Source organism: Pocillopora damicornis, chromosome 11 (genome assembly GCF_964200805.1).
Source record: "Pocillopora damicornis chromosome 11, jaPocDami1.2, whole genome shotgun sequence".
Classification (NCBI taxonomy): Eukaryota; Metazoa; Cnidaria; class Anthozoa; order Scleractinia; family Pocilloporidae; genus Pocillopora; species Pocillopora damicornis.
In genome coordinates, this window is record NC_142680.1 from 2569727 (window position 1) to 2594166 (window position 24440).

A 24440-nucleotide genomic window follows, 5' to 3' on the forward strand; every position below is an offset into this window, starting at 1 on the left:
CTGTCGAGTTTTCGTGAAATAGTCTTTCGAAAACAATACGCGAGTTATTTGTTTAGCTGGTTATGCTTCAATTTAAAATTAAACAAACTGCTGGTTGTCTCAAGTAAATGTTTAAACTTTGATGTCTAAAAGAAATTAATTTGCCTTTATAAAGACAATAGACCACCTCCAAATTTATGTTACTTTGATTGATATAGGGATGGCGCTTAATGGGTGCACGAAAACCACAAACAAACGAGTAAAAATAATTAAGAAGAAATGTAAGTTAAATTTGTTTATAAGACCTTTAAATGATTTACAGAAAAATAGTGAAAGTTCTGATTCTTAAACTGTCGTGACTCTGGTAACATTTTATGGAGCTTATTAAATATGCAAGATGGGGAAAAGTTGGTTTTGACGCGGCTCTTAAAAAAAGCTGTAGAATTTTTATCTCTCTTGTGGCAGGTGTATAAATTTAACATACAAATGAAGCTTATCAATCACGTTTTTTGTCTTGGAAAATTATAATTAAAGCATCACTTGAATGTTGTCCACTAAGAAAATATTAAAAAATACCCGTGAAATTTTAATTAAAAATAACTTCTTACATACTCGCCGTGTTTACTCAGAAGCAAACTCTACGTCGTAGTGAAATCGTGCCTGAACAAATTACAAGAGGTTTTTTTTTTTTTAATAGGTATTGACAATTTGAAATGTAAGGCCTGTATGAACAATATATCACTTGATACACTGTACAAGACAGGTGGTTTAGTAATATGTTAAAAAATATTCGCCAAATATTCCGTGACCTGAGAATCACGCCAGCAGCGGGAGCCATGTTTATCCAAGGTCAATTGAAAAGCGTTCACTGGCGCGGTGCTCCTGAATCTGAACGCCATCGCGCAGCAACTGATTTCAAGTCAGAGATATTTAAATTTTCGTTAAATCCAATTAAAAGTACACCTTTCGTTGAAAGCGAGAAAAAAATTTTGAAACTTTTCAAAGCCGCATCTCTTTGTACTTTCAGACACTCCTACAGTACGATGCTCTACCTTTTTACCAAAGTAACTAATCTGAGAAGAATAGAAACTTAAAATCGACAAGGTGTTAAGCTAGATTACTTTTTGTTCGCTTAATTTCTTTTCTCGTGCAGAAAGCGAGCGGTTTTCGAACAACCAAGGTATATTAGAGTTAAATGATTGGTTCCATAACAATTGTTTTTTGGCCTCCCGGAGTTTTAACCACATGGTGCACATTGAACCGTTTCGAACATGTCAAATTTTTGCCGAAATTCAAGAGCCAGCGCTAGGTCAATGGAACAGATAATCTCTTCTTAGTGTTCGATTACCTTCTTTCCCTCACAAGACTTCATAGATTGTTTTTGCGAGGGATTAAATCGTTTCGTGATCTATTCCGTCTGTCTGATGACAATCCAAAAAATTTGTTTTTCTTCCCGGCTGCCCCGAACCGCAAGTATAACAAATATGCTATTGAATTTGAAGCCCCAGAGGCCAGAATGAAAGACAAACAATGTAATTATTGTGTCTTATGCAAATCTCTCTAGAAACCCTGGCGTGAGGGAACGAATGCCTACCGGTCAAGAACGTCACCTATAGCTACCGAACGGTGTTTTTTGAAATGGAGACATTTGTTTTCTTCACCGCAATCGTGCGAAATTGCGGCTTGCATTTCCTGTACGTATTTCTTGTTGCCTCCTATAAGCAGACCCACAAAAGCCGGCCTTGTTTCGCTCAAAGAGAAGAAAATGTTGTGACTGGGTCCATAAAAACATGATTAAATTAAGCGCAAAATGGCATTTGAATACCGCTCGTGAGTTCAAGTACGCCGCGCGCTAAATGAATTGAAATTTACTTTTGGGGTTATTTTTAGAAATTTCACAAAAACATAACACCCAGAGCTGTTGTCTTTCTTAAGTGTAGTCGATATTCGACGTGGCGCTCTAAAGGTTTGGCGAAACATTTCTCTTGATCGCACAAATTGAGTGTAAAATAATTGACGCGATACATATGAAAGAAGGTTGAAACAATGCAAAACAAACACGAGTCGACATAATAAGTTTGTTGTACTACTCACCGTACACTTGTTGGGTTTTTCACCCGAATGTACTCTCATGTGAATCACCAATTTGTATCTGGCGTTGAAAGCGCGGCGCTGCCTGCTACAATCCTTCCAGTAACATATATAAAGATCATCGGCTTTTCTTTGGTCGATGTGAACTTTCTCTATATGCCGCACTAAGTCATCTTGCTCTGAATAAAGTCCATCGCACCCAACCCATTTGCAAGGGAATACACTGCTCTCTTCGCTGGGAAGCGATTCCTTTAAAGCATTTGATGAGCTCGTGGGAGGCTTCTTTTCTCTCACTGAATCCTCTCCGCTGTTCCATTTTTTCTCATTCTCTGCCAGGGAAGCTTTCTCGTCGTCTTTGTCCGCTGGCGTAGACAAAAACTTACCAAATGTTTGCAAATGTTCTTTGAGAATTTGCTCGGATTTCGTCGTTCGGCTTCCAGACTTGAACAGTGGCGATAATTTGCTCCTCGGATCCGGTACAACAGTGACGTTGGGAGTGATGGATTCAGCCTGGTTACTCCACACCCGGTAATTCGCAAACGATCTCGGATTATAGTTCTGGTATGCCCTGTTTCTATCATACGCATAGCCAGGGCTCGGTTCCGTCGGTGAAAGGTCCGAATCAGACTCGCTGTACGGAAAGAAATGCCGTGCTCGTGTCGAATGGCATGGACTGCCAAGATCCGAGTCAGATAGCACTGAACTCCCTGTTGACAGGGATGGCGAGAAGTTGTCAGCTCGAAATGACTGTTGCCGGCCGTTAAAGTAACTTCCAACGCCATCAGAACCCGAACTTGACCAACTGCGAGTACGCGGTGCTTCTGGGTAGCTGTACTGACGAGCCGGGCGATTTATTTGGCCGCGACTTCCTTGAGAGCTAAACCGAGACTGAGCGACGCCATCCCTGGCGAGTTCAGACACAAAGTTTGCCTTTTCGGCCAGCTCTGATAAGCCAGCTAGAGGGTTAATGTTTACTGGCTGTGGACAGTTCTGGGGAGAAGGAAGAAAAGATTCACCTCCAGCACCTTGAGAATAATGCATAGCAGCACTTTCTGCGGCAAATCCATTTTGCGCGGTGTTCACGTTTGGCAACTTAACACCGCTTGATGTGGACATTCCACCATGTGTATTGTGATCCGTGTAATGATAATCAAACATGGCTGCAGTACTTCTCTCCGGTGGATTAATCATTCTTCCATTGCCGGCGCCACCAGTTATTTCTGCGCGATCAAAAGAGTCATAACTTCTACTGTAATTTCTCATTCTTGACGCTACAGGGTCTTCGTGTCTTTCGCCCGAAAATTTTGGCCCTGACACTCGACCTGCGTAGAGCCCACTTCTGGATCCATACATTATGCTGTTGAAAGGCACAGGGGAGTTCAGAGCCCTGTTGGCTGTCTCCTCTGAAATTCCAGTTTCTTTTCTATCGAGTTCTGCGGTGAAGGTTTTCAGATTGATTTCTTGTAGTTGTTCGAGGTATTTGACTGTGTCTGAATAATCTTTCAAGGTAAGATCGGTGTTTTCTCCTCTTACCACATTCCCCTATAACATTCAAATAACAAAGTAAACAAGATTAAACAACTGGTGAAATGAGCAAAGAAACTCTGCTGTCCTTTAACTTCTGCAAGCTGAGCACTCGATGATTGGAAAATAAATTCTTGGGTGAACGTTCTCAGTTATAGTGGTTACCTTGGCTTCAAATGATTCTGCCGTGAAACCCGCGCTCGGCCTCGTTCAAACGCGCCGAGATGTTAATACGCTGTAAAAGCATGTAAATTACTTAAGGGAGGCAGACTTTCTCTTATCTTAACACACGAGTGGAAATAACAATAGAAATGCTAAACTGCAACACTAGAGTCTACCACCTGACTTCTGTGATCGGTCCGCTTTACTGCAGGAAACCCAATTTGATTGACACCTATTCATATCCGTTGCCATGGAAACTAATTAAGGCTTATTAAATTTCGCCGCCTCACCAATCATTTCTCAGCGCACGTTCCTGAAAGGCGGAGGGTCGTTTTTTTTGTGCTGTCTTTAATGGTCATTGGTCTGGCCTTTGAATGACCGTCTTGGCTTATCCTAGGGGCAAAACGACTATGCCAGAAGTCCGAATGCCCCGAGGTGGTTTGATAAAGATCTCTCTATTGCTTTGTACAATCGCATTCATTTAAGCTGCGCATTTGAAGAGTTTCATTAAACCTGACGTGAGCTTGACAGTTTTTGACAAAGGCTGAGTTACGTACCATTTCCGGTATTTGTTTGCCATAAACGCGCAATTTTCGCACCAAATTGAGGTTTATTAGTTTAATATTTTACCCATCTTCTCGTCATAAGACATAAAAGCCTCTTCAGTGTCTAAAAGCAAAGGCTGTCGCACAAACACCTCAGAAAGCTGTGACATGCAGACAGTTTATCATAAACCTTTCTTAAACCTACGATAACCTCTCGTCTCTTAAACCACGATCGCTCGCCTTCCCATAGTTTACACCAAAGTATATCAGACCGACCGGTAGATAAGTTTATTATTCATCATCCCTGTGGCAATACTGAAACGACCACTCCTCTGCCTGTGGCGAAGCGAGATAGCGAGCCATTAAAGCAAACCGCCTCTTACAAGATCCGTTCCTTTAATAGCTGTTTTATTTTCAATGAAAAATCTTCTTCCGCCGGGTGGATCATTCAAACGCGCACAAGAAAAGAAAGGATGTCTTCTGTTGCCGAACGCAAATAAACATATTTGCATCGCATTAAACTTTTCCTCTTCAGCAAACAGATGGGAACAGATGGTTGTTGCGATAACCCTATCGAAAATAGAGCTTTTTTCGGGGGTATGGAAAATTCCAGGCTTACCTCTCGCTTTGAATTAACTGAACATGACTCAATAGTAACCGAAGCTCGCGAGATTGTCGTATTTTCGGCTTGGTCGTGTCAATATCAAGAGGAATAAACGAATTGTACCTTTACAACCTCCTTGTTCGCGGTCGATTTCTTGTGTTTTGTTAGGTTCTTTGCTGTACAGTTGCTTTTCTGGCTTGATGACACAATAACTCGTTACGCACACGATAAATTACTCAGAATAAGAAAAGCAAACTTGGAAGCACTCCGAAAATGACAGGAAGCCTCAAATATTTGAAGCAGCTGCGAACCTGGTCTGTGCCGCGCTAAAAGACGAGTTGAACTTCTATTAACTCACCAAGTGAGCTCTCCATTACATGCTAGCTTCCGAGTTCGAGATGTCCCTGCCGTGATAAAAGCCCTGCTTCTCGTAACATTTCTACATACACGATTTCTTTTCGAGTTTGATAACATCACTGGAAAAAACCCCGTAAACTAATTGACTTAGCACTCAGACTAATTTGATAGAAATCTTACCTAAAGTACAGGAGAAAAGCCTCTTGTTATTTTTCGCCACTCTTCGAAGATTTGGAGATCTTAAAAAACAGCAATGTACCATTCGATGCTTATTTTCCCCGCCAGACGATACGAGGTCGGATGAGCAGGCGTATTTACTTGGCATATGGTTTATATCTCATGCAAACGACGGAAACATTGACCTAGCAAGAAGTATCAATTCGCAAAAGCGCGTTTCCGGTGCATACAGTAAGGTTCGGGATGTGCGTGACTTGTTCTGCGCTGAAAAAGATAAAAGCTTTGGTTTGCCACACTCTGGCCTTAATGATCTCTCTCATAATAAATTTTTCATTTACCCAAAAGTCGCTGATTTTTTTGCAAAGGTAATGGAGAAAAATACGGTTACAAGTGAAAACACAAATTTGTTTAGACTCTCCGTGATGTGGACCGTCGCACCCGCGTTTTAAAGCGGCGAAAGTTACTTCTTTTTCGACTTTCTTGAACGTTCGTGTTTGTTTTTCCATTAACGCCCACTCTTAAAAGTATATGTATTAAGATGAGAATATTTTAAAGAGCAGAATTACCTTGAGAGTCTGATGAGGTCTAGAAGTTTGTTCAACCAGACGTAAAATTTCCATTCAGGTTCAAATCGGCATAATATGAGTTGTTTTGTGTGTCTGAGTGAAAATTCATTCTATTTCGGTTCTTATTTTCAAAACAGTGTCTCCTCGCATAATAAACACATAAGTATATTCTCTATTTTGGACGCCAGTGATTGGCTGAATTTTAAGATCAGGCTCAAGAGAAAAAAAAGTGTCTCAAATCGTGACCACTGTGAATAAAAAAAGAAGAAAAAAAAGGAATGGAAAATTCCCGCGTTTTCTCAAAATTGATTGTGCGTTGGAACGTTATGCCGAGTATGTTGTAAGCCTAATTGATCAACTCCTACCAAACGCATCGCACTAGGAAGGAAGAACTTACAAAGTGTTTTTATCCAAAAAAGAAAAAAAAAAAAAAAAAGGAAGAATCGACTAATGCGGCTTTTTAAAGTCCAGTTATGAAAACCTCGCCGCAAGCACAAGAAGCCGAGTAATTGACGTATACTTATTTTTTTTTTTGGAGGAATATTGAGAGTACTTTACAGAATGAATTCACGGCGAGAGATCCGATTGAATTTTGTCGGTCGCCCTAAAAGCTTCCGCTGTTGAATATTCTTCGCATATTTTCCGCACTCAGCTTTTCCACATCAGTTCGTCATACAATATTTCTCTCAGATTATCGTGAAACTGTGGATTGTTTTTTTTTTAAATATTTTAAACAGTTTTACATGACTTGGCGTGTTTTAGTCAGTTTTTACCGTCACTAAAGTATCGGCCGTTGTTTTTCCGCCTTAGTACTCTAGCGCTCGAATCAATCTACCAAGCGAAACATTGCCTCAAGACAAAGCGACTCTCAAAACAATTGGCGCAGTCACGGCATCAGTGCGTGAAACTGTTGTATGTTCATTTTCCTGGTAAAATTCGGCCATGTATCTCATCTTAATGGTACATCTTATCATGTTTACACTATCGCACAGTTTAAACAACGTGGGAGACTGAGAACTTCGGTTAGCCAATTGGATCACGGCGCGATGTCACTTATGGAGTAGTTCACTTTGCAGCGCTTTCGTGAGTTTTCTTAGGCCCTAATTTTTTCACGGATGTAGTTAAGTGTCTCCTCTACGTCATAGGTTAAACACAGTCATCCTTTACACTGAAGAACCATTGGTGAAAATTTGCATAGTCACGATGGAGCAAATCAAGGGGGAGGGGACTGGGGTTTCACGACTGGAACAGCAATTAGGTTTTTTATAAATTGAGCCAAGAAGGAATATGTTGTTCGTTTGAAGTGTGTATCGTCGGAAATCGATGTTTAGTTTTCGGGTAGCAACATTTGCGACATGCGTGTTAGTGGATTTAAGCTTTACAGGTCGTATTGATCACCCACATATGGTCAGGCAAGGTACTCTGATCGTATGTCAATTATAACTAAACCTAGGAAACAGATTTGTGTGTTCTTGAGAAGTCGATCTTCTGGTGCACTAGAAAATCAAAGTGAGTTGAAGTGTCTTCATCACATTTCACCTAACTTACAATACAATTTTCGCCAAAATCAAAACTTTCCCTTCCCATGACCTCACTCCACTGTTTAACCTCAGTACTTTAAGCAGGAAGGCTTTTAGAAGAGAACGACATATTTGAATGTCAGAAAAAACTAGAACTGTTTATCTCCAGGTACTAATAATCTCTGGTTGTGGAAGTTTTTTCATTTTTCAAGGCTTTTAATAATTCAAGTTTTTGGCTTTTTGAGTTTTGTTGATTGTCTCCGATATTGGTCCCTGTAGCAGCTAATCCGGTTAAACTTGTGGGTTACCTTTGCCTCAAACATACCGGCTTTTGTTTTCTAGTGAGTTTAACAGTTCTGCGACACGAATTTCTAACGGTAGTTCTGCATTGCCTAAAAGTCTGCACTTCACTCAGTATACATCTTATGTCATTTTGGATAGATTTCAGTTCAATCTGCTCAAGCTTCATGGATCTTTTCCGGCTTATTCCTTTGCTAAAATGTCTAAAGAGGAAAACACTTTGGGTACATTACACCTGACAGAACGTCAAGGATTTTGATTGAGGCATACATTGTTACAGTGAATGGCAAGATACTTCACTAGCCCGCTTCAAATGGTTTTCTGCCCAATTTTTTTGGGAGGAAAATAAGGAACCTAATGATACCGATAATATTACCGCTTGATAATTCATGTGTAGTTATGGAGGCGAATGAAACAAGAGTACTTAGAGTAGTCTCGTTCTTACCTCGTCGCAAGGGTTAACACTGGCCAAGAGTTGCATGTTTCCAGACTGGGTCTCTCCACGACACTAAGCGAAGAACGTACTTAAGCTGTCAGTCTTATAAAAAGTCGGCAGCAATTAAAATGCATAATATTTGCATTTCAATTAAGTTTTCGCGTGCCATTGTATGAGCAACGATACGCTTTCAACCGGAACGTTGTAATTAAATGTCTAAAAATATATATTTTTAAATTGCTAAGTAGGAGTCCTTTGAAGCGTATATAATTCGTGGTCTTGAATTCATTGGTTAAATTCCAAGGGAAACCGTGCTTGTTAAATTGTTCTTAAATTATCGTAATTTATCATCGAGCTGAAATGGCTGGGTGTAGTTTTCGGCTAGCATTACGTGCATACTGCTTTGAGAGCGTTTTTGTAATTAGTTTCCACGCACGAAAAGTTATTTCATCTTTTGCAAAGTCACCGAGCAAACATGCCATTAGCACCATTCTAACTGTCGTATCATTATTTAAAAAATCGCGTGACCAAACGTAAAAAACCATTTGAATTCAATTGGGGAAGTGACAAGTGGCGTGAGTTTTTGAATGGCTTACCTTTGGGAGCGTGCATTCGAAGACATCATCCATAGTTTTTTTAGAGTTTCATTAGTTTGTGATTTCTTCGTTTTGAAACCTCTCTACGGCGGTACCTCTTTGATCCTATAAAAAGTTAACCTCTTCCCACTCCTAGCCTGAGTACAATCTCGAGGAGTTTGTCTCCGAACGGCAATCTGTCGAAAACTTGCACGATATCTGAAAAATATTAGTACATCTAATGTAATTGATGAGCATTGCAGAGATTTTTGGGACCTTCTTCAAGAGTTCCCGAGCTAATTTTATTTCTAGGCCAAAATAAGCATTTTAAAATTTACCAAACAACTTTATTGACTGTTTTCCGAGCGCTTTATCCGGTTTTCGAAGAAGTGTTAACTAAGTACCAACAAATTTCTTAATAATCTCTGTTACATAGATCTGCCGCCACAATTCACTTGATTTTCCTTTGTCTTTATTTCTTTCCCGTTTGTCAAAAAAATTCAAGGTATATAACCCTAGGTTTGCCCCAACAAGTTGATAAATTGCTTTTTCCTTAGAGATTTGCTCCTATAAGAAATAGATCCAGTATGGGTTTGAAAATAAGCCTTCTTAAATCTTCGATGGCTTTCCAATTTTAGCCAGTTAAATTTTGCTTCAACGTTGGCTAGCAGTTATAATTAAAGACATCTGTAAGTCCCTCAGTGTTGAATGATTTACTACAACTACAATTAGCTAACTTGACTTTCATTGCTGTCTTAAGTGGTAGGTCGGCCTATTCGCTTTTCTGTGGCACTTCTGTTACGTAATTCATGAGACATGACTCAGCTTTCAGCTGATTGCACTATGTCCCTTGATCGTCAGTCAAACGAAACCATGTCCGGTTAAATGTCCAGTGAAGTGATTGATTGACTAATTGACATCATGAATGGCAGACGTCTGGAACGTTGCGTCATTACTGAACACCTTCGTCTCCCGTCTAATGCACGACTTGCTAAACCCTTGGGCGTTTCTTTTCTTGAATGAAACTTAAGATGTTTTTCACTTAAATCCAAGCTTAAAGACCTGAGAAACGGAACTAAACTAATCTTCCCATGACGTGCTTTTAAATAACACTTCCTGCTCTTAGGATTGTGGTTTGGCGAAGGCAACTTTTTGATCAAAGACCCTTTGTTTTCAGAAAAGACATGCATTAGCATATACCTATTAAACGTGACCGAGAGCATGTGAAGTCTGACTCTTTACTTAATCCGTCTGCAAGAAATCTACCGTTTTCAACGTGGTGTCATTGTACTTGAAGTATCTTGTTGTCACGTGATATTACACCTCCCAAATGCGGCCACCCAATGTGTTAGAGTGAGCCACTGGTGTGAGTGGTTTTTACTCATCTTACTAAGTCACTTTTAAAGCTTCAGTAAAAGTCGATTTTCTATTGTGAGCGTCTGCCCAGCCAGTTGAATGAAAGATATGCTATTAACATGTTATTTTTGTTGTTTGGAAATGTCGCAAGTATTTTTACTAGCATTTTTTATATATAGCACTGTTTCAGTGATCAAGCAATAGTTGAACTAAAAAATGTTATATTCTCATCCCAATACAAGATTATCAATTGATTTCTCCTTTTAGTATTAACACATTTTCATGTTGTCACGTAATGAGAAAACAAACTGCATCAACACATTCCTTTAAAAACGTTCAAGGAGACTAGAACAGAGAGCTTGTCCTCATTAATGGCTTCCTTTTTATTTTCATGATGAAAAAAGCGAAATTCAGATTATTAACATACTGTAAGTAACAGTTTTATTTTTCACGAGAACCCACTGTTCATGGGAGAATAGTTCTTTTGAGTGGTGGGCATGAGTTTTAAGGCAGCCTTTGTCCTTTGCGATGTTAAGGCTGTGGCAAAACTTGAACACCAGCGATTGCTCGTTTTGAAAATATATAGAACATATCTTAACTGTACCAATTTGAAAAAGAATTTCATTCAGGACCCTTGCAAAAAATCAGTTTTGGTGTGTATATTTGATTGATGGAGTGGTGTGGGTTCTCTCGATGTTTTCTTTTTCGGTGAAAACACTTCACCTGTACAATACTTCTGTCCTGTCAGAGATATGTACCGTCTATCCTCAGTAAGAAAACCAATTTTACAATGACAATTTAGAGAGACATACGATGGATTGACATCTCTTGCGTTTAGGCCTGGAAGCAGTAGTAGCAGTTACCGTATAGTGTAGCCTTCTCGCTTTGCTCAGTTCAATTGGATATTGAAACGCTTAAACGCTCTTTAACATACAAAAAAATCAGGTAATTTTTATATTAAACTTAGGCTATTTAAATCGGACGTATTGCATATATTCCGCTCGTTAGGCCCGCAGGTTTAGTAATTAGATAAGAGTAAAGGATTTATTACACAAATGGAAACATCTAAGTATCACGCCCTCAAATAAATGATAGGCTGATATTTATTGTTCTTATGTACAAGTTAGGGTCCTCTAGGTCCTTGTGGAGAATTCAGTTTAATCATATTTAAGTGCCAAAGTCAAGCTTCCTAATTTACTACAGGTTTGCTACTAAAATTCTAATCGGTCTTTTTCTTTATCATCGCTTTGTGATCTTGTAATTTTCGGTTTTGTTAAAACCGATTAGTATTTTCATTTCACTAACGCTAGATCTAAGAGAGCGTGCTTGAATTTCATTGGAACCGGCGCTGACCACTTTGAAGCATAGGCTGCGAGCCAGTTTTGCATCTCGAACGTCCTTAAATGAAAGCTCTTCTCCGAAAAATGAAGTCTCTTTAGAAATTAAGTGACAACAACTTAAGCTATTTAATAGATTTCAATCAATTTTTGTAGAAAAACACTACAGCAATAGGCAAATTCGTGATGAGAACCACAACTTTTTTGTTTCAAGACATGATATTTGCTTTTTATAATCGGAGCACATACCTTCTGAATATGCACGGTAGTGGACTCTAACTGTAAGGCAGGATACAGAGAGTTAAAACAGTGTTTAAGTCTTCACAAGCTCCAACGAAACTCTGCTGACAGTCACACAAAAAGTTTAGCTCCTTTTGTTTGTGATTCTGAAATACGTAATTAAATTGATTTCAGGGCACATATCCTTTTATTCTTGCTCTTTAATTGTCCACAACAATGAGCAGATATCAGCTCGTATCACACGCAAACATGATGTTACATAAGATAGAAACCAGAATATAAATCCTATTAAGGACATATCGTGTGTAGAATCTCTTTCTAGGCTCTATACCAAATTTGAGGAAACGTTCATTTCGTGGAATGTGTAAAATCCTTAAGGACTCCGCCTAATCCGTGAAATTTTGATGCTTGTTAGCCGCGAGAATGATCTGAGAATGCCGACAACTCGCTCCCATTTCCGATTTCTCTCGAAATCGTGTTTCGTTTTGTTATAGAAATCTTTTTAAGGAATCAGCACTTTGACTGTTTGATGTTATTGGTCGTTTGTAGGAGCACACAGGTCAAAGATTCAAACTTCTTCTGAGATCATATACACAATCTGAGCGGCAGGTGTAAATTTCTGTGATATTTAGCCGAAATGCACACACTATTAGGGTAATAAAGGGATTATCTCTGCGATTTAAAACCAATCTTCTTTAGGCCTCTGAACGTCCGTGTTCTAAAGCATTAAAACGGTAGAAAACGTCGGAAATTAGGGGATTATAAAACTCCTTTCGTTTATACTTGTCTGGTTCTCACGGCAAAAAAAAAAAATCAAAATACAAAAACCCATTGTAGATCAATATCCTTTTACACAATAGTTTTAAAGATTCAACCGTAGAGTGATCACGTATCTTATCTTTGAACGTGACTCATAAGTGGACAAAGATGTTATCTTAGCACCAGCCCTGTTACCCTATAACATGACCTGGGGCTCTAAAACTCTTACTTGGCAGAGCTCATCCGTTTCCGGTTCATTTTTTACTTTTATATTTTTCATGCAATAAATGATCGAAATTGTCCACTCCTCTTTTGCTTATCACTATTATTCCTCTCAAAGCACAATATGCATCATAGAAAATATACCATAAAGTAAAGGTATTCCTTAAGTAAACGTTCAATACGCTCGTTCGTAGACATGAAAGTAATTTCTTCCGAGACTTTCCATTTTTTTAGGGACATATATATGCTGAAAGTTCTTTTTTTATCATAATTTTATGATTTTCAATTACTAAAGTACACTGTGACTAGAAATCTGTGCACAGTGATCGAGTTGTCTGCTTTCTCATTTTATTTAACTCTCCTTGCTCCACCTAGACAACACTTGTACCATGAAATCGGGAGAAGCCATAGAAGTCTAATTCCCTTGTTTTACAACAGTCTTACTGTTGCTTTGATGTAATCATTTTTTATCAAAATTCTAAACCACGAACAACACGACTAACACGGTCCAGTATGAATAGTATTGCGTCTCTTGAACCCAACGGAGTGATGGTTCTAGAAAGTTCTGTTAGCAAGTATTAATCATGATACCCAGAAAGCTTCTTCCGTTTGCTCTCTATCGTTTTAAGTGGCTTTAGACGTAAGAGGTTCTGGAAGATCACTTGTTACTCCAATTTTAAGAATCTCTTTATATTCATTGACACAAACTACCTTAAAGAATACCTTCTCTCTCGGGCCTGTGTGGTTTGAGTTTAGTTTGTATATTTTTTTGTCACCAAAATGACCTCAGCGCCCACAGTGGCCTTGGATTGGAATTAAACTGGTCTCTAGTTGTAAGGGCCGTGGTAGTTTAAAGAGATACCAGTGCATTTTAACGCTCATAGCTTCATGATTTGTAACATTTATCTAGGGTTGATCACTTTACAATCCCTCACCTTCATATCAAGAGCCTCAACTTCATCGAAAATTTTAGCCGGCGATTTTAGGTCAGGCGGATGTTGGTTGTTAATACCGGGATTTAGCCAATGTCACTAGTATTGTTTCTCTCACTGAGGGGTTCTATTTTAGGGTACCCCCTACTAATGTGTAAGATTTCATAATCACTTCATCTTGCACCCCTGGATGGATGCAATGGAGAGTACCTTATACCAGAATGAACCAGAGAAACCCACTAGGGGTGAGCCACGCCCTGTGGCTGCTGATTTTTGCCAAATTAAAGACAAATGTTGTCTTGTTTGTTCCGAGTCATAGCTCATACGATCTATACGTGTGGTTGGGCCATATCTGGGGCGCTTATACTAATTTAAACTTCGACCTTGAAGGTCTGGTTCTGGCTTTTTCCATCAAACACATACCAGGCAACAATAGTTGTCGCGTTTCAGTGGTGTGTGGCACCGGCAAGCGCTCCGTTATTTTTTGGTTCAAAGAGATCTTTCTAACCTTGTACCAAGCCTAAGATATAACCCTACGAGGCAAGAACGCAAGAATCTCGCGCACGTCACGCGTTGCTCGCGCGTGTCGGTCTAACTCACTCGCGAGCGTAGTCCAAAATTGACACGTTCATGCGTCGCTACCTGAACTGATAAATAGTGTCTGAAAACATAAGATCTCGTCTGTCACGCAGAGAAACCATCCTTATGGAATAAATTAGGCTTATTTTATAACCTTCTGATGATGACATATAGAGATGGATGGTAATTTTGTCAATTTGATGATTAAAATTTAGTGACTTGCGTCAATCTCACGATGCAAAATAAAAAAAAAATTCAAATTTGGAAAGAACGAACCTTTACTTTTCCAAAAGAAGAAAAACGTTGAAGGGAATAATAATATTTTAAGAATCGATAGAAAAATTATCTTGTTTATAAGGTAGATTTTTTCAAACATTCCCTAGTCAAGCTCCTAGAAAGCATTGGAAGCAACCATTTTCTAGACTATCTTGTAAAAAAAACAGTGTCTTGTATCTAGTTCTCATGTTACAGCATTCTTTCCTGTTCTCAAACACCAACTCGGACATGTAGCTCGGCACGTCGTTAAAAACTCACTCAGTGAACTTTGTTCACCTTAAAAGCTTTTTATTATCATTTAAATCAAGCACAATCATTGTTTTTACACATGATGGTTTGCGCTGTCAATTAAAGCAATTATCACTTTGACTCATGAGTGAATGTTTAATTTATCCACAAGGACACACCAAGATGGATACGACCGCGTTCGAGATTCTTTAATAGTGGAATATTTGGCGCGCGCAAACCTGCATTGTTTTGGCTAAAAAAAAAACACGGATAGCTATTAGCACTATAACAAGATAATTTGGTTTTATTAACTGAGTTGGAAACGTAAATTGGCCACCGTAAAGAGTTTGTAAGCTGACCTCTCGAGTGTTAACCGGCGTTCGTCATTAGCACTACAGAATGAGCTTCTGCGAAAATGGCTCGTGGCAAAAATAAGCTACCATCATCTAAGTCGTTGTAAAGTCTCTTTATTTAATTTCAATTAGGATAGAGCCCAGTTACGTCTGATAGTAATACCTGTGCAAACTTTATCGCTCTACAGGAGCGAAGAATATATTTTCGTTGGTGTTTTTGTTGAATTTTGCTGAAAACTTGAATATAAATCTCGTAATTGTAGTCCAACCCGTCCTAGACATTCGTATGTGATCTCAGTTGGAGGCAAGAATTGTGCATTACGAATGTTCGATGGCACCAGGCCGAGCCTCGAGAGGAAATGTGAGAGGCAAAATAAAAAAAGTTCTTGATGATGAAGTTCGTAAAAAACAGCAAACAATACTTAAATCTCCCCACAGAAAAGAAAAATTAGAATTGTTCAATTGGTTACAAGGTAACACACTGTTAGGGAGAACGAGGATCGTGCTCCTCAGAAATTCACTCAGTGCTTGTGTGGTTAATTTAAAATTCTCAGAACAAGTATCAAAATCTGAACCAAGGAGAATTGCAATGCCGATCTCGTGCCCGAAAGGGTTTAACTCTTATGAATTATATATTGTCCATTATGGTGGTTAGTGTTGGTTGAATAAAGTGTTTGAGAAGTTTATCAGACAAAATCTTTGCCAAAGCGTTATTTAATGCATCAATAAGGAACGGATACAGTGTATAACCTTATTTGGAAAGATATGAGCTTGTTCTTAGTGGATTTTACAAAGTTATCGTCTATAGTGTGCTTGCGGTTCGACAGTAGTATTATCTGATAAACTGTGACTATATAGATCATTAATCGCTGGTGGGCAAATATACATGTATACTCTAACTTTGAGGTTTGATTCACGCATCGATAAGAGAGAAAGCGTTAGTCAAAACATTATCGTGATGAAACTTAAGACGGACCTCCCCTTCGATATCATTAGTTATGGAAAAAAGTCATTTCTCCGCTTAATTATTGGCCTAAAAGGAAAATTACTTGAGCCAAGCTACGATGTGGGTTTGAGCTATTGATGATCATGTAATTAAAATTTTCCACTCCAACGATCGTTATTAAGGGGCCTCTCAATAACCTCGAAACATCGTCAATATCGATCAAGCTTACATCTCTCAAAAGCTTCTTTAAAATTATATTGGTGCTTTCAAATAAAGAAGCCTCGCTCGTGCAGCTAAATTTAGCGCTGGCTATCGAAAACTAAGAGGTTTTTGAGTGACTTTAAGGTTACCTAGTTGTCATAGAAACTCAAAGATTGACAATTAATGTTTCTACCGCGTTTTAGATTTATTGTGTTCTTTTTGGGATATATTGCGCTTTCCGCTTTGGGAGGGAAGCAATCAAATGGGCACGAAATACGTTCTGCAAAGATATTCACCAAGGTCAGGGTGTTGACGAGTCTCGAATATTCTAGGAAAAAGGTTTCTACAACTGTCTCCATCTGAAACTTTAATTCAAACAAGCTTATAACATTTCTCGTGCAGCGGGCTACAAGAGCAGTTTTAGATGGTAGTAGAGCAGGGAAATTGCTCAAGTGAGCTTATCCGTGGAACTGTATGCAGCTTGACTTGCTTTGCAATATACACGCGAACCACTTTGAACTTTGAAACTAGGTCCTCTTGATAATCGGCAATCACGAAAGATAAATGCCACAACTCAATTATAAATATATTGCCCTCCGCTGAACCCACAACCACAAACCTGATGTGTACCTACCATATTGTCCCTGGGAAACCAAATTTACCGATAAGGTAGTTTTCGCCAGTTATCAATAGATTACGGACTCTTAAACTTAATTATTTTCTATGTTTGTCAGTTTACAATTTAAAACCATGCTATGAATGTTCCAAAACTTGAGTTGCTTGGATCTGTGTAGAAATACGCACCGAGCACGGAGTGTAACTTTTCAACAATTTGTAAAAAGGGAATGAATTTTTTTCATTCTTTTGCGTGCGATTTCGAGTTTGTGAATAGTGATATTGTTGCTTAACCTATTTTATCCCTCTTTATTGCTAGTCGTTGCTTTAAAATAAGTCATTTTTCCTTCTCGTTGATCATTCTAGAAAAAATACCGTTGTCCTTGAGTTTTCCATGATCTACAAGTTTCTCTGCTCAGTTTTTCGCTCGATAAAGAATGGATCAGTAGTTCGTGACACTTTGTCAAGGTACTCCAATTGCCCTTTTTATGCATGAAGACCAATTATTCGTAAAGCGCACCGACTGGTTGCATGACGGTGAGTCAAAGACCATCGTCCCGCTAGGAGCTTAACTGGTATTTTTCTAAGGAGGAGAGGTCACAGTTACGCATTTCCGCGCGCCCTGCGTCAATTAGCTTTAACCGCTGCTCTTTCTTGTGTAGCAGCAGGCAATTATTCATGCAGGGAGAAGAATCAGCAAATGGAGTATTTAGCACTGGAAAGATTTATACCTTGTAAATTCCTCAGATTTGCGTGTTTTTGTAAACCTGGTACCGTTTGTTCAAGGGCTGGATAGCTATCGGTGGATAACGCAGTTCGTTTTGTTAGCATTTATCCACCGGATGGCGATTTATCCGTCGGATAGCGTTATCCACCCTTTGGACAACTGTTCCCTGAATGTTGGTGACTCGTAATCATAGCTGAACCATCTTCAGCATGTGACTTTTAGGGTTAGCAAGTTGATTCTACCAATGATGACATTGCATTTTTTTGGTTTACTCATTTTGAGATTTTGTTGTGGGAACGAGGCGGTATCCTTTAAATGATAGCTTCTTCAGTTATCTTTATATAGTTACTCGAAACTGTTTTCAAATTGCGAAGAGAGTTCGCATACTGATCACACATGAAAGCTGCCAAGAAGTTGGTGTCGATTTTTTATCAACCTCTGGTTTTAAAAGTAAAGAAAAAGTCCATGAATTTTGCTGGACTGAAGATGTTCGAATCTATTTTTGAGCGAAGGTCAAAATCGTCGATGAATGATCTCAAGAATGTTCACCCTAACATTAAATTCATCTGTCCACACACCTCTACAAACTTACCTTTCCACGATTTAAGCATCTCTTAAATGGCGGCGGTCTCATCTGCACGAAAGTCTGTAAACTTCAAAGACGAACAACAATAGGGCACATTTTGCTCGCAGTGGGTGTTGTAAAAACCACCCTCAGTGTTATCACAACGGCCAATCATGACAAAGATTCTCAACACAATAAGCTAACGAGAACATAAAGAAATGGCTTGCAACCGCGCTCAAGCGCGGGAAAGCGAAAGCTACCAAGTTGCGATTGGTTTCAATACAGCATCTGATTGGTTTAGAAGGTGACCGAAAAAAATTCTCGACCAATCGCAGAACGTATAGTAAAGCAAACCAATGCAATTGTGGAGTACTTGGAAAAAAAGAACATCGGTTAACCCTAGCTATAACTTGACTTTAGTTAAGTTTGGAAAGCCCGCAAACCTCTGTGTTACAAGTTTTTTGTTAGGTTTTGTGGACCTGACCAAAGCATTAGCATATCAATTATTTTGTAATGACTGATCGATACAAAGTTTCTACAGCTCAACTACTGCCTACAAACAAAATAGTGCGCAGTCAGGAAGCCCCCAAAATGAAACTACATAGTCATTGTTTTCGTTTTGATTTTTTCCGGCTCTTCAGCCAGTCACCTTTACAGTAAATAAGTTGTCCCTACTGTTTTCTTTACATTTCTTACACCGCTGACAATTCACTTAAATTCTGATGCTAATTGCTAATAAAATAAATCTTTTTAATTTTCTTTTGTAAAATACACTGACTTCGCAAAGCTGGCGAGGCTTTTTAGTTATCCCAATAAGAGGGAAAAAAATTAAGCCCTGTTTGGTCTTAATGTAAGCATATTGGACGCCTTTTTGTGTTAGTTAAATCAATTACTTCAAAGAAGTACATGTTGTTTTTGCATCGCTCATTGTCTATGTTGTGATAATTGTTTTCTCGTTGTACATCGATTAGTTGAGTGGTGCCAATAATAAATACAATATAGCGAGGATCCAGCTGGAAGTCATCTACGGTTCCTTGCCTAAACACTTTGTCATTTTACCACACCATTTGTCAAGTCTATGACGCTCTCAATTTTAATTCATAAAAGAAAAAAATAAACAAAAAGCTCTTGGCTAGCATGACGCAGCGCTTTGTCTCAAGCTTAGAGATTCATTACATTCTTTCCAGAAATATTTAGAAAACTCGTTGGGCATCGCACTCAAATTCACAACTTTGCCAGAGTGACCTCCATCGCTGAAGGATTCCTAACGTTGCGTCCACGTTATAAAACTAAAATATTGTCAAAGAATTTTAAAAATAGTTAGTACCTGGCGGTTTGTTTCAGCTATAGGACGTATCAGAATCTGCTGAATATAGCATTTGAGGTAAAAGGTTATAGGTCAGCTGATACTTGTAAATGTACTCTTCGAAACGTGCTTTCAGTCATGAAAACTGCCTCTCTTTCCCATAAGCATAATTATCTATAAGTTGTGTTAATTTACTATTTGTAATTCTCGCCAAACCTCTGAATGATCAAGAAACAATAAGACAACATATTAAGTTCAGTTTCACTAACTTTATGACCTGGTAAGATAGAAATTATTACAATATTAGAGTTTTTAATTAACTTGGAAAGGCACCTCCTATCCAAATCGTCAGCTTTCACACTGATGACATAGAAGTACTGGACAGTGATTGGTTGTTTCTTGTCAAGTGTCTCGCTCTCAGGCAACAACCAACCATAGACACTGTTAGAACCTGTACGGGTTGTGTTATCAACTTGTCGTTTGTTCACTGACTTGTCATTTTGGAACGACTAAATACCATTACACTGAAAAACCTGATTATATTTTTTTCTGAAGAAAAATGTTTGGGCGTGCTCGTTCAAAAATGTCAAGGACTTTAAAATGTTTGTACTTTCGATGGAACGAGGAAAAGTTCCAGAACATTAAAAGCTTGCCGCCTAATTTTGAGGTAACAACAGTAACCATATCCACAGTAATCGATATTTAAACACTTAAAATTGTCATCAATAAAAGAGCCGTCTTGTTAAATCGTTTTCACATGATTCTTTGCCCTTGAAAACAGTCATCAGTAATTTTGAGGCAAAGTTATATTGTGTGTTTTTCTCTCCAAAGTTGAATGGTAACCATGCCTGCCTTGCGAAATTAAAATGGTTGAAAATTTTTTCCCTGAAAAAGTTTCCTAATAGTTGTTGACAAGTCATCGAAAAATATGAATGGTTCAAATTTATGACAATACTTTGTAATTGGGTTCTAAAAAATTGTATGACCATTCGTAAGCCTTAACTCAAGTTTGTCGGATACTTATTGATGAACTTAAGTTTCGACAATTTGACTTGAGGAGTGATAGAATAACTGCAGTGGCATGCCTGTTCTAGATCGAGTACTGTGTATAAGTGAAGAATCCATTGCTTTCTCTCAGGGTTTGTTGTGGTAAGAGTCAGTTAGAAATCATGTTGATCAAAATCTGGTCAGTTCTGACTTTGCAGTTTAGATCCAAATTAATAGATATTGGAAGTCAAAGACGACAGCTCCAAATTATTGCTCGAGACCTGATAATCTCCCCTGTTTGTACAAACATTTATTTGGCCTACATTTATTTAAGATCAGTTTAACCTTGAACTTTTTTGTTCAGCTTTCGCAAAAAATACCGCAAATGTACCTTAGAGAAAGACAATAATCGTATGAAAATACCACAAATTACTTCTTAATTATCGAAAGACAGAACGCTATTTTTAATTCCTGTGATTAGCTGTAGACAGAGTCCCACATAAAATCAAAGTTTTATGGCCTTCAAATGAATGTCAACGCTTTGAAATTTCGCCTAAATAGCTATCAAACCCGCCTGATGGAGCGTTCTGACATACAGCAAGGTAGATGGAAATTGTAACAACTCGCAATGGCGTTAGTAAGCTAGATAGCAGTTTTGAGCTGTAATTAATCTGTACACAACTCAAAATCTATTTAGATTTCAAAAGTGTTCGCACCTGTAAATTTCAATCACTTTTTCATGTCGTCTTGAAAGTAAGAACAATGCTTTAAAGCAACTGAATATGCGTTCCATCAGAAAGTTAGTGCATGGAGTGGACAGGCCTCCATTTCAGCGCTCGCTTACTCCGTTTTTTCTTGCACCTATGCGGTTTCGGAGCACGCTAGCGAGACAGGGCATATTCCTATTTGGAGCAAGGTTAAGTTTAGTGATCATGACCACCTCTGGTACACACGAAGGATCAAAGAGGCTATCCTTACAAGACTTCATCCCAACAACATCAATAGGGATAGTGGAATCGAAATTCCCGAAGCTTGGATGCCCACGATCAAACAACACAACAGCCGATCAATGAGGACCAATGAGGGAAAACCATCTAACAACCGGAATAATAACGAGGATCGAAATGCACCAATAGCAACGAACCAACACGCTACAAATAGCGACACGTAAACAATCGACCTCATCGCCTGATGAGGACTAGCAGTATTGCAGTCGAAACGTCGCAATCAACATCCAAAGTGACTCCATCGTGAGACAAACGAAGTTCATCTCCCAAAAGAAGATAACTTTTTCAGTTAGAGATGAATGCCAGTCTTCTTTCAATCACTAGAAGAAAGTCTTGACAATAAGCTGGAAATCCTGGTAACTCTGAGTGCTACTTAGTTATCCAAGTTAAACATTAGGAGACGTAAAACTTAGTCTTGTCTGAAGAAGAAATAACGAATTCTCAAAATCTTTCATCATTTAGAGCCGTAATAGTGTACTGTGTGCGGCATATTCCTAATCATACCTCAAGGTTTAGGCAAACAAAAAGGCTATGAAACGATTGACATCCTATTTATACTTTGTTAGTACACTCTTTGTACAGTTGATACTTTCTTTATTTCTTTTTCTATTACACAACTTACTGCCTTGAGAACTAGCTCATATCTGAGTGAGAATGTTGGTCACCAGCTTATAAAGGTGACACTTACTAAGCTGTCAATCTTCACGCATCGTCATCATTTCTCACTTACAAGTTACAAGAGACAGTTCCTGCATGCTAAGTGCGTACCTTCTAAAATAATTTTCTACCTTACTTTCACTATGTTATTGGCTTAGAGGATCACTTCATACCCTAGTGTTATTGCGTTCAGTAATTACTGATTTATGAAAATCAGTGCTAAAACTGCACAAGTAATGTTCTCTGCCAAGTAACTCAGTCCAATAAAACAGTGTTTCTACACAACTTCCATCATTTTGAGCATTGAGATTGGCAGTAACCTTATTTATGACTCTCGATGAAAGTTCTAATCAACACGTTTCATTTAAACTTGGCTACAAAACAAGTAGACATATTTTTAGTGTTAAACAAAAAATTCTCCGTCTGGAGCATTGTATGTTCAAACCACATAAGAAATGATTGTGCATGGTAATCAAGATTTTATCCAAATTCAGAAAATGTAGTATTAGGAACGTTTATGCGTGAAATAATGACGGGTTTGTAGCGCTAAACAGTCCGTCTTCAAAGCTCTATTCGCTCTAACGAAGGGCCATCGATCGAACCCTCATCTTGAGGAACTCTACAGTGGCCAATTTATATTATCAACTGAGTTGAAAAAACCAAACTATAACTCGTAATATCCCCACCGACGCAGCACCACGGTTTCGTTAGAAAATTACCCCATTTATTCGTTTGTAGCATGATTATTTTTGTTAGGTTGAGTTTTTTCCCCCTAAAACGTTTAATTATAGCCACGATGAGGAACAGAACGGACTACTCTTGTTATACATGGCTGGTCTTTTGGGTCTCAAAGTGGGTGTCATTCGCAGTTAAAAAAATAAAACCACCTTCATGCCTTTTATCATAACAAGCTGTTGTAAAATCAATACCACTTACATGCTTTTTAGACTGATCACACACGATGCTAGGATTTCATAATAGACTTGAAAACTAGAGCCTTTTTTCACAAATATACAAGCAATACTTAGATTAAATGTCTGCTCTCAAGCGGTTAATTGAAATGCTGAATACTTAAGTTTCACTAGAATGGTCGCGTAAGAGACGAGGATTTCGTCTGTTAAGTTTTAAAGTTCGAACACTGTGTAAAAGAAATAAAACGTTTTACTGTGAAGTGTGCCGTTTTGATCTGTTTCAAATAAGAGTTTCATTTGAATGGTAACATAAAAGGCGAGGATTTTACACACGAACCCCAAAGGCAGTAGAGTGCCAAATCATCAGTGTAGTGTAACCAGTTTATGTTACTCTCCTTAAACAAATAAGATGTAGAACAACGTTAGTTGTGCGGCAGAATAATCATCATTTGCAGATGAACTAAAAAGCACTTAAAGGTTTTGTATTTTACACTTGAGCATGGGAATTGAATGTGAAAGAAAACTTAAAACGCAAGTGGTAAACAAGACTTAGTTGTTTATTTACTAATGGTCACTAATATTCATTAAGAGGATTTTTGACTGCATATTGGGCCGATTTAAGTCATTGATGTCAATGCCACGTTATAAATGGCTCAAGTCAATTTGAAACTTTATCGTGCGTTTGAAGGGGCTTTGCATGTTGTTTGCCTTGATTTAAAATAGAATAAAAGTAATTAGATCAGTTTGTACCGAAATTACATGGAATGTATTGTTCCTTGTGTGAGGGGCCTGTATGGGGTTAAATTAGTGTTGACAAATGACTCAAAATGTTAACAAACGACAGAAAGATTGTTGTACACTTCAGTTAGATTCCACCCACGGGGAAATGGTCCAGATCTGAGCTTAAAATAATCAAAAGGGCAAACATTTATGATGACCTTTAATTTGTAATTTTACTCCTGCACTTAAATTGTATGTAATTGGTGATGTTATTTTTTTCTGGCGATAATAGGAATCTTGCGGTCTAGGCGTTTCAATTTATTGCTGACCTTCGTGTGAGTTTTTACGAAATCAAAGATAAATGTAATTCCTAATGACATTGGAAAAATAATGGTATTAAAAAAATTAATGATAGGTGTTTTCACATGGAGTAACAATTTGTGACGCACAATGCCCAGATCTCTCTCTCCAAACAAATTTGTAAAAAACAGCTAATGGAAGAATCCTGTACATGTGTCTCGTCGAGAACTGATGTTTAAGGCAGCCAAATCCTACTCAGAAACTCTTTGAGACAACCTTAAAATTTGTTCGGGTGACGGTCTTTTGGTTACTATGGTTGTTTTGTTTTTCGCTCTCTTTATATTTTCATTCTCTATTTAGTTGTTTATAATCCGCGCGAT

The 24440-nt window shown here is 38.4% G+C and overlaps 1 protein-coding gene and 1 long non-coding RNA gene across 11 annotated transcripts in view; one reads left to right on the plus strand and one right to left on the minus strand.

The window, feature by feature from the left end:
* The window catches only part of LOC113682951 (uncharacterized), a 31424-nt gene that overhangs the window by 5404 nt on the left and 1580 nt on the right, over positions 1-24440 (minus strand). For 2 of the 10 annotated variants that reach the window (XM_089187082.1, XM_089187083.1), the window contains exons 2-4: positions 8858-9055; positions 8271-8333; positions 2074-3612 (exon numbers count right to left, since the gene is read on the minus strand). In XM_089187082.1, coding sequence (XP_089043208.1) covers positions 2074-3612; positions 8271-8333; positions 8858-8890 — 1635 coding nt within the window. In that variant the 5' untranslated portion in view covers positions 8891-9055. Of the gene's footprint in view, positions 1-2073; positions 3613-3759; positions 3999-4046; positions 4919-5028; positions 5342-5442; positions 5735-8270; positions 8334-8857; positions 9056-11778; positions 11929-24440 lie in introns of those variants that run through there. The other 8 variants (XM_089187085.1, XM_089187086.1, XM_027200142.2 and 5 more) reach the window with 7 other exon arrangements.
* Positions 6292-8505, plus strand: LOC149037045 (uncharacterized). The gene is made up of 2 exons (XR_016181041.1): positions 6292-7514; positions 7967-8505. It is a non-coding gene; the product is annotated as an uncharacterized LOC149037045 (long non-coding RNA).